The sequence below is a fragment of the Cheilinus undulatus genome, linkage group 8, assembly GCF_018320785.1.
Source record: "Cheilinus undulatus linkage group 8, ASM1832078v1, whole genome shotgun sequence".
In the NCBI taxonomy this organism is placed as follows: Eukaryota; Metazoa; Chordata; class Actinopteri; order Labriformes; family Labridae; genus Cheilinus; species Cheilinus undulatus.
In genome coordinates, this window is record NC_054872.1 from 31,959,008 (window position 1) to 31,969,891 (window position 10,884).

Sequence of the window (10,884 nt, forward strand, 5' to 3'; positions counted from 1 at the left end):
GGTGTAATGGTAGCAAGGAGTACTGATTAAAGTGTAACTACACCTTCCAGACACAAGTGTCTTTATTCTACAATCATTTTAGTCACATATACTGCACTCAGGTGATCCTCATTCTCTAATTTAATTGCTAGACCACCAATTGGCTGGAACTCTGTTGAATTAGATCAGTCACTTTAAAGGGGGTGATTATTTACACAATCGCTTATTTTACATTACATTTTTTTTATTTAGTTGAAATTTAAGATGCAGGAGGTAAAACTTGGAGCCTGTTTTATCCCTGTAGTGAGCATTTCTTTTTTTAGCGATGGAGAGCGCTCAAACATATAGACATGTAACCATATAGCAAAGATGTGCATTATGTAACATACATATCTGTCAGCAATGATATCTGTGAGAGTGTTCATGTCTATGAGTCTGAGACCCCTGTGTAACACATGTCTGAGTGTGTATGTACACTATGCATCTTGCACCCTGTATTTGTGAATGAAAGTGACACTATCTTGGCAATCGACTCCGTGAAAGCGCTGAAAGTTGTGTTTTGGAGGTGCTGGGGTTGTTACAGCAGAGGCCAAGGACCCTGCGGTGTGAGCACAAACATGGAAGTCGATGTTGGTCCTCGGCCGACCGCATGATCCCAGCCGCGGTCGTAACCCGAGCAGCCGTTGTGATAGCAGCCAGTGTTTGTGTTACATAACCAACGGCCATGGAGTCGATGGCAATAATAGGCCTGTAGTATGTAGTACCAGGGGGAAATATATCTGAGCAGACAGAAAGAGGAGGAGGGTGTCGATCAGGAGGAAAGGCCTGACCTACAGTTGGCGCTAAGTGGGAAACAGAGCTGGCATGCAGACAGCAAAGTACAGAATGGAGGAATTTAACAAGGTGAGGTTTCAGCTGTTTAATACGTCAGTCTGTGATGTGAGGACATAATATGGACTTGAGAAGACATGAAGTCCAGGGATGAGGGAGAAAGGTTTGTGATGATGACAGTCCTGCACACTAAGTTGCACATGAAGAAGGGGATGTCAACATTTTTGTTCAATTTAAGTCTATGCAGGGGATTTATGTTTTTTTTCTTCATCAAAAATAAGAATTGAATTATTGTTTTGAAGTTTAGAATTGTTGATCATGACAACCCTTATGAGGAACTTAAACTGTCAGGATGTATTTTAAAGTGTTGTCCATCAGAGGTGGACAGAAAAAGCATCAGCAGAGAGACAAAGGACAATAACGAGACAATAAAAGGATCCCCAAGAGGCATGCTTAACTGTACCCTGTAATCCCAGTTGGAGAGAGAGGGATCATGGGTACAGCTTGTTGGCCTATTCCGATCATTCCAGCATACCTGCTGATTAAATGAGGAATCCTATACACTGGAGATGGTGGGGGGGGGGGCTTCACAGACACAGACTAATTGAGAGGGTGAGAAGGAGAGAGAAAGACACGGAAAGAAAGAGAGGGAGAAGAAGGGAAGGTGGTGGGAGGTATTTTTGAAAGAAAATGAGTGACAGCTGAGCCAGGTTGATGTGGTCAGGCTGACTGACAGATTGGAAACGGTGGGATATTAACACTGCTGTGTATAGTGAGAGGGAGGGGTGAGGGGGAGAGAGAGGTTTGAGGGGTTGACATGCCTTGTAGCTGGTTCACGCGTATTTGCCAGCATAGCAGAGAGAGACGAGGGCTGGGAGGGGTGGGGGGTGGTGGTGGTGGGGGGGTGCACGTTGGCACAAGAATAGGAAAAGAGAGGGAGAGAGTTCAGTGTGTGTCTCCTGGGGAGAAGCACACACGGTTAATATCCAGGTCTCCAGTAAACATCTATGAGCCTCTATAAATCAGCTGCTGTGCCACTGAATGGAACCTCTGGGCTGAAGGCAAAATTCACAACTTTGATTTCAGTTAAATTATCAGTTTGACCGAGGACACAGAGTTGAGCTCCAGTCAACAGAACAGAAAATGACAGTAAGTATTGCACTTTATTCACCCAAAGCTACAACCACCACATTTAAATGAGCTGTGTGAGTAAGTGATTTTCATGAAATAATCACTTACTACTGCAAAAAACTAACAAATATTAATGAATATGCATAAACACATTTCCTCTCTGTCCATGCATGTGCTTTAAATGTTTTATTTCCACGTATCTCTGCAGCTTTATAATAAGATGACATGCAGCTATGACATTAATGCATGGCTGGCATTTACTGAGAAATTTCTCAGATGCTGCAGATGTCAAGTAGACAAAGTAATCGAGAGGATTTTCAGCTTGTAACGTTGAGCACTTGTGCCGGACTTCAAATTTGATAATAATGTTAGCTCATGCAGAGCCCTCATTAGAAACTCAGATCACTTGACGCTCAAGTGAGACTTATAAATAGGATTAAATAAATAATCACCTCCGTTTATGGTGACAAGGAAAATATCAGGATGATCCTGATGAGTGACAGATTAATAATTCACATAGTGCAGCATCATAGTTAACACAGGACTTTGCAAAATCTTAATGAATTGTATTTAATTTCCTATAAGCGTGTGAGGAATGATAGGAAGCCAAAGAATGCCATAATGTGTTAACCTTAACATGTGTTAACAACTGTGTGAGAGAAAGTCAGCTGAGATTTGGATTCAGGAGCTCTATGCAGTGCTTTGTGTTGAAAAAGTGAAAATGAAGAGATGAACATGTATGGAGAGTTTGCCTTTTTTCAAGCTGACAAATCAATATATGCATATTTAGGTCAATGCAGGAGTATTTTCCATGTGATTTCTGGAAACACTTTATTTGAGGGAGTATGTATAAGACTGACATGAAACCTGTCATTGATACAAAGGAGGCTTTTAGATTGTTCATGAATTAAGTGTCATTTAGTCAGACCTAAGACAATGCTAGGTTAATAAAGTTTTCATGACGATGACTTCCAAAACAATGTCAGCTTTGCCTTAAAGGCAACAAAATTGACTGAATTCATCATAAAGCCTCCTTGATGTGAATGAAAGGTGTCATGTCAGCCGTATGTGCCTTCAAATAAAGTGTTATTTAAAGTGTTCTTTTAATGTTTTCTCATCAAAGTCCTGATTGGAAAAAGTCTTAAATGCTCTGTTTCTTAACTTTGAGATCGCTCAGTGTAAGAAAAATTTATCCTCTGAGGATAGAAACCCATCCTCCAATGTCTTTTTTCTTTAAACTTTTTATTTTATAAATTCTGAGTGAAATTGAACTTGTCCGTTGTGTATGTTAAAAAGCTACACACACAAAAGCTCAAAAGACAAAAATGACCTAAAGACACACAGCAATCAGTCCCATTTCTCTACTCTGAACCAGGACTTCAACTCTTTAAGTCTCCAACCAAAGTCCCATCAAACTGAGGTACTTGCAGTACCTGCAACTTTAAACCTAGCCGTTATTTGATCAGCTTTACAACAGCTGTCTGGGAAACATCTGTGCCAAACAGCACTCTTAAACAAGCTGAAACCTGCCGTGTTATTTTGAAAGACCCGTTTGTCTCAACTGAGACCCATTCATTATGCAATATGATGTTGTGGAATAACTCACATGTCACATGGTAGCATTTGACCTCTGATCATTGATATGCAGAAATTTCCATTGGTAAAATCAGGCTCATTATCCTAAGTGAAAAATAAGTGATTGATATCAGCGAATTAACTGCCTGAGATGCAGTTTAACATTTGTTGTGGAGGTAGTAGGTGTGATTTTAATTAAAATGAATGGGGTTGCCAACAAAGCCAACTTACGCAACATCTAGAAGGTCAAAAGTAAAAATATGTTATCCTCTCACGATCTCTTTATCTTTAGTGTAAAGCTGTGTGTGGTAACAGTTCACAGCCTCACTAATTGGCCAAGGCATGCAGCCGAGGATCTACTTCAAAGGAGTCTCTGTGGATGTGACGGTGCAACAGTGAATGACGATGGAAACTGAGTGACAGCGTCAAATGTTCTGATCGTCCTGATAAGACATCACATTGATGTCTGAAGTACATCCCATCTATATGACAGCTGAGAACATGCAGGATTTGCAGAAAGTACATGCGTTCCACACATATGTTCATTAACTTCTGATAGAGGATTGGATAGCATGTGGAAAATGACTCCTGTACCCTAGAGAATAGTATTAGTAACCTCTTTTTCAATTAATGAGATATATGAGATTAACAGTTGCACTGTGTTTTTTAAAGGAGAGGGTTCAGGTGACACGTCAGCATGTTTGGCCTCAGGCTTGAGCTTCATTCTGTGAAGATATCTATCACCAACATCAACACATGTAGCTCAGGCCGTGGATCTGCTTTCAATTGACGCCACAGAGCCAATCATCATCTGTAGGCTTCGTGCAGTGACACTGACTTTGGATTTGTGTATGTGCGTTTGTGTGTGTTTGTGCGTGACAGACTGAAGCAGCTCAGGAACTTGACGAGCGATGTTTCCTGTCGGCACAGTCCATGTCCAATCTGAAGGTTTCTGAACACTTCCAGGTGGTAAAGCTCCTGGGAGAGGGATCCTATGGAAAGGTCATGTTAGCGGTACACAAAAAAAGAGGTGAGTGCAACACTCAAGGTTGAAGATCACAAGTCTGTCGTCTCTTACACCGAACATTTAGTCAGTCTTAACAAGTGGATGGGATCCATTTCACTTTCTCTCTCTACCTAATTGAAATGTCCAAAAAAGCATTATCTTTCTAATTGGACTCAGAAGTTACCTTGTGAACACAACATTGGTTTTATCTGTGCACACATAACCTTGCAAAGAAGATGGATTTAACAGATTGTCATCAGGCAAATCCATCTTGAAAAGCTGTGGTCCACAACATTTGTGCCAAATCAAACCTGATTCTGTCCAGTCAGCGTCATTTGAGTGAAACATGGCGGTAGCAGGCAGGGTTAAGTTGTACTGTGGGTAGTTCATGGGTCATTCCTGGTGACCTAGTGACTTTATTGTGTGCAAACTTTTGGAGAAAAAAAATCCAGTTTTTCAGAGTGAACATTGGAATGACATGCTTAACCATCAGAAACTTGAACACCTAAAAAATAAACATTTAGGCAATTTTTAGAAAAGACTGTGAGAAAATTCGGCCCTGTTAGGGGACACATACATAGGTTTGGGTATTGCAAAATGTTAACATGCACATATCCACTATTACTTAGCTTTTCTTAGACCTTTTGTGTCCCTTTTCAAGCATACTAGTCTTGACTGAGTAGAATGTGTATTTTTGTTTATAAATGTAAGATTTTTGTGCAGATTTTTCCCAGAAAGATGAATAAAAACAGAGATTCCCCCCCCCCAAAAAAACATGTATATGCTGTTAATCCTTTTAAACTCTACAATATTAGATAAAAAAATGAGGAACAATTAACATACATGTTATATGATCTTAAAAAACATGTTACTAACAGGGTGGATTGGAGCTCAACAGGGTGGAAACCTACATCAGTTATGATATTATAGCTTTAGCCTATTTATATAAAACAGGGGGCCTTAACAAACACGCAAAATCACACACAAGAATGCAAAAATCCAACAAACTTAGACCAAGAGTTCCCGAGATGTAAGATAATGTCAGAAAAAGATGAAAATGCTGTAAAATGTAGCGCCATTGCATTTCTGCTGCACACGGTGAAGCCATTTCCTGAAAAATATGCACAACTGAACTTCAAAATTATGCAAATTGTATAAACATGATTTACTAATAATGAACAACAACTGTGTTAGGCCTATTAGTTGATCAACTGCTACTTGAGCCCAGCTGTGGTATGGCAGGACACATGTAAAGTCTATTAAAAGTCCTAAAACTGGTTGTAATCAATGGTCTGTTCCCTTTTTTTCAAATATTGTTAAATTGCAAGTACACAGATGATATTTAAATATGTAGATATCAGCATTTGTAAGTATTTTATTAAATTTTGTTCTAGATTTTCTGCACTGTTAGTTTCAGGCTCCATCATGTTAGGACTAAAATCTAACAAGGTGGAATTTTTGTTTACACCAAATTAGAAACTTCTGTGTCCAAGCAGAGTTATGTTTGCCAGCTTTGCACAGATTAACAGTATTTTAATATAGATATTGAACATTTTGTTATTTCAAAGAAGATATTTAAATTAGTCAGAATTAAGCCTAACAGTGTGGAAGTTTAAGAGTAGGACACAGAGACAAGACAAAAAGTTGTTTATCACCTCACTTTTCTCCCCACACATCCACCTATGCTGTGCTCAAATCCACCATTCGGGTCACTGGCACCCTGCCAGCGTTTAATTTAGACAGTGTGAAAATGTTTGATGGATTCATTCTCCTCTGCACACCTGTCTTATGAAATAGATGTAGTTGTTTTGAAGCTTTTGTCCTTTTTAAATGCTAACAATCATTAAAATGATACTGTATTGTTTTAAAATGTGGTAGAAAATACAACACTTCTTTCTATTCACAAGATGCTGGGTTGAGTCAGCGCTGTAGTATAGTGCCGAAAGATCAGTCTTTTCATAGTGTTCACTTAACCTCTTGAGCCTCTACTGCTGTAATGAAGTGCTTTACTGCATTCTCTTAGATAGAGTTGCGACAACTGGGGTGTAGCTGTGTAACAGAGTCAGCCCACAGGGGGAGTTATATTTGTTCACAGTGTCACTGATGGCCAACTCTCACATTCCATCAATGACAACAGCTTTTTGCCAACGTCTGATTAGAAGTTGTAGCATTTAGCACATGTTGTCCCGCTTCCTTTCCTCCCAGGAACCCCCATGGCTCTGAAGTTCTTCCCTCGTCGGTCCACCTCACTCACCTCTTTCCTGCGTGAATACAATCTCTCTCTTTCCTACTGCACTCATCCCTCTCTGACTCGGGCCCTGGGGATCTTCTTTTCCACTCCAGCCTACTATGTCTTTGCTCAGCAAGCTGGTCTATACGGCGACCTCTACAGTGTGATAGTGTCTGAGGTCAGTTTGGCTCATTTGTGGTATGAAAAGTGATGTCAGTGCTTCACATGGCATGAAGTCTTTAACATAATAGAAGTCATAAATGAAGCTTTAAGGAGGTTTCCTAAAGTTTGTGCAAATACAAGCATGCATTAATGTTTGAGTGGGTTGCGACTCATAGGTCCTGCCTTGATCATATCATTATTGATTAAATAAGGGCGTTTTTTTAATTCTACAAATTTTGCAAGTTGCAATCAAAGCAATCAAGCTGTTTTGCCACAGTATTTACAGAACGATTCCTCTCCTAGCAACACATGCATAGTGAATTATTTTGTGGTTATGTTTACTCAGAACACTTGGTGAAAGTTAAGGGATGATTGCAAAAGAAGGAACATTTAATGAGTACCAGAAACTCTCCCCAACCTTGATCAATATAAAAAGTATTGCCTGTAAACAAAATCCAGGCAGTGAAATAAGCAAGAGATACATAACGTAGAAGTTTGAACAAACAAACAAATTTCAGAGAAAATCTGTAAAACGTTTAAAGGGCTTCTACTTTATCTCTGCTTTGTGGCTTTCTGCTTGCGCCTACATGGAAAATGAACCTGCTGACCGTGTCCTTTTGAGCTTTCATTCCTGTCAGCAAAAACTCGAGACCTGATTGATAAAAGCTTCCAGCTAGCCCTCTTCTGTGTCACTGCCAGTAACATAAGAGAGTGGTGATAACAAGAAGTGGGAGGACATGAAGTAAAGCAGGGGTTTCCAAGAGCGTCACCGAAATGCGTAGTAGTGGAGATGTTGTGCCCACCATGTACCATTCCAATAAAACTACTTTCCATCTGTCATGTATGGAAGCCCTAAGTGGTCATTGATCCATAGGTTTATGTACTCCATTTCCCCCTTAGAACAAGTCATTTCTTTGTGTTTTCTCCAAATCTTGACGAATGGCGCTTTCACATTAGGCCCAGCTGTTTCGAACTGCGCAGCGGCGCGATTCCTCCCCCTCCCCCTTCCCCCATGTCATGTTATCTCAAAATAGAAACTGATTTTCCCATGTTTAACTAGAAGAACTTGCTGTAGAAGCTTGCTTTTTTGCAAGTAAAACAACATTTGACTTGCATGTGCAAATACATGCAATTTAAAACCATTAAGCACTCTAAACATGTATGTACCAATATTAAAAGACACATCAGAGCTGTGTTAGTCAACCCTGCTCAACTAAAGAGCAAGATAAAAATACCTTTGAAAGAGCACAATCCAAACCAGCTGACGTGCATCCAATAATCACTAATATATGTACATATATTAACCAGGGCATGCAGAAAAGATGGTTTCACCTTTCATTTTCATAATTTTTCTTTATCTATAATCAATGAAGAGCATTATTTGGGTTAAAAGGCTAGTTAAGACATACTTTTTATCCCCATTTGTCAACTCCATCAGATCTTCACCGACTTTTACACACTTGTCGCACACCAACTCCATTGATATTCCTCAACTTCCCCCGATCAGATGGTTGTCAACTCTGTCATCTTTTCATCAACCCCTTCAGATGATCCTCTGTTAATGCTACAATAAATGCATCATCCTCACTTTATTCTGCTCATTTGTGAAAACATCAGCTAATCTACATGCAAAAACATTTTTTTTAAAAAAAGATTAGTTTGATATGGTTAATATTACAGATAAAGTTAGAAAATCATGAAAGTCAGAGATAAGATACGTAGATGAGTGAAACAATAAAAAAAAGTGAAAATATAGGCTATAAATATTTTTATTACTTAATATCATTACTGAATACCAGTGTTAGATAACCGAAAACTTGACATTCATCTTGATTTAATACATAAAAGTTGAAAACATTTTCGTGACAGAGTTGACAAATATCAAGATTTGATGGGTTAAACTCATATTTTGGAAAAAAAAAAAAAAAGGTTGAATTAAAAAATAAAGGCTGACAATTAAATTTGCCATTTAAAGCCGACTGTATAAGTGTGGGGAAACATACTGATTAATGTGACTTGCAATAGTCAAAATTTCCCTTTTTTATAGGTTTTTGGGGGAAATTATTTTTCTAAGTAACACTTAAAGAGCCACAAGTCGCTGCAATAGAGTAGCATTAAAGCGAGACACCAGGATCTATTGAAAGTAGATACTGAAGAGTTGTTTAAATTGATTAATTTATCTTTTTATCTTGACATTAAAAGCTTGTTTTTTAATAAGAGGTTAAAAAAACATAGTATGGTTACTGTGATAGGCCATACCATGCTGCTGTTGTCTACACTTATGAAGTAAGTTAAGCCTTTTTCTGATATTTTATGCAGTGCAGAAAAGGCATACAAGACAAATAAGTCAAGATCTCCCGAAAACATCGGGAAAAAACAAGGCCCACAAAATATATGATTGCATACTTGTTACATTTTTGTTTTTGGCAGCCCCAGTTCAGACTGTCCTTCTGTCTTTCTGTTAGGTCGGGGTGGATGAAGAGTGCGTCCAGAGGGTGATGTCCCAGCTGAGCGGTGCCGTCACACATCTCCATTCACTGGGCTTCGTCCACCGTGACATCAAACCTGAGAACATCTTCCTGTGCGACAGCTCCTGCCGCTGGGTCAAACTGGGTGATTTTGGCCTCGCCCGGTCAATCGGCGCCACCGTTCGTGCTGTCTGGTACGAGTCGCCCTTCTGCACCCCAGAGGTGGAACCTGCCAAGGCGGCCGAGAAAGAGATGGAAAGGAGGGTGTCTGAGGGGACGGAAGAGGAGATGGAGGACATTTGGATCACAGTGGAGCCCTGTATCGACAGCTGGGCCCTCGGCGTACTCGTCTACTGCCTCTTAACCGGCTGCTTCCCCTGGGAGGAGAGCACTCATGACGACCGCGGCTTCTGCAAATACAAGAAGTGGTTTTACCGTGAGGCTGAAAGGGAGGACAAGATCAGTGATGTTGAGTGGACTGGTGAGCAGGACAGTTATACAATTCTGGAGAAAAACCAAGAGGGCAACCCTCTCCCTTCACAGTTTGAAGGCCTCAGCCCACTGGTTATGACTCTTTTGAAGGAGCTCCTGAATCCCCAGCCAAAACTCAGAGGAAACCCAGAGGAGATCTTGAGCTATCTTGGAGGGCCGTGGCTGATGGAGACGGAGAGGGAGGAGAGGAGGAAGGCAGAGGAGGCACAGAAGGAGGCCAGGAAAATAAGAGAGGGTGGAGGGGTGGCAGAGGAGCTGGTGAGGGAAGGCAGAGGGGAGAGATGAGCTTTATGACATTTTTTAATGAATTTAATATAAATATATCAACTGTATTGTTCTGTATTTTTGCTGTATTTTATAAATATTGTTACAAAAGCTTTCCTTTACTACCTATTGTTGTAAATAGTCCTGAGTGTGGGTGCTCAGTGTTAATTTATGTGTTTCTTAAATACATTTTAGAAGTTCTGAGTGCAAGCTGTATTATTGTACCTTTAAAACTGTATTTCAACTGTTGTCTAAACAAATGCAAGTCCTTGTTTTATGTTAACTTCAGTGTAGCCAAGTGTCTAGCCAAGTTGCTTCCATTTAAATAATACAGATCTTTGTATGTTATTGCTTATTCTTTGTGCACTGATACACATTCATCCACAGAAAAGGGCCTTCCCCAAAACTGTTGCCACAAAGTTGGAAGCAACTCATTGTCAAAAGGCTTGGTATGCTGAAACATTAAGATTGCCCTCCACTGGAGACAATGGGCTTAGCCTAAACCCTGATAATCAAACTCATACCATTATCTCTCCTCCACCAAACTTCACAATTGGCACAGTGCAGTCAGGCAGGTAACGTTCTCCCAGCATCCACCAAATACTTCTGTCGATAAACAATCAACCATGCCAGCTTCCAGGTAGTGACAACACTGCTTACCCTAGTCCATGTCCCCTAGTGGCCCCCACTAACACAACTATCCTGGTGCCAACATTTCACATAAAAATGAACCTCAAAGATGGAGA

The 10,884-nt window shown here is 40.1% G+C and overlaps 1 protein-coding gene across 1 annotated transcript; it reads left to right on the forward strand.

The window, feature by feature from the left end:
• Window positions 1-1,783: 1,783 nt before the first annotated feature.
• On the forward strand, window positions 1,784-10,159 carry sbk3 (SH3 domain binding kinase family, member 3). Its single transcript, XM_041794328.1, has 4 exons — window positions 1,784-1,959; window positions 4,399-4,546; window positions 6,728-6,930; window positions 9,380-10,159. Exons 1-4 carry the CDS (start codon window positions 1,954-1,956, stop codon window positions 10,157-10,159), a joined length of 1,137 nt encoding a protein of 378 aa, XP_041650262.1. The 5' UTR covers window positions 1,784-1,953.
• Window positions 10,160-10,884: the final 725 nt, after the last annotated feature.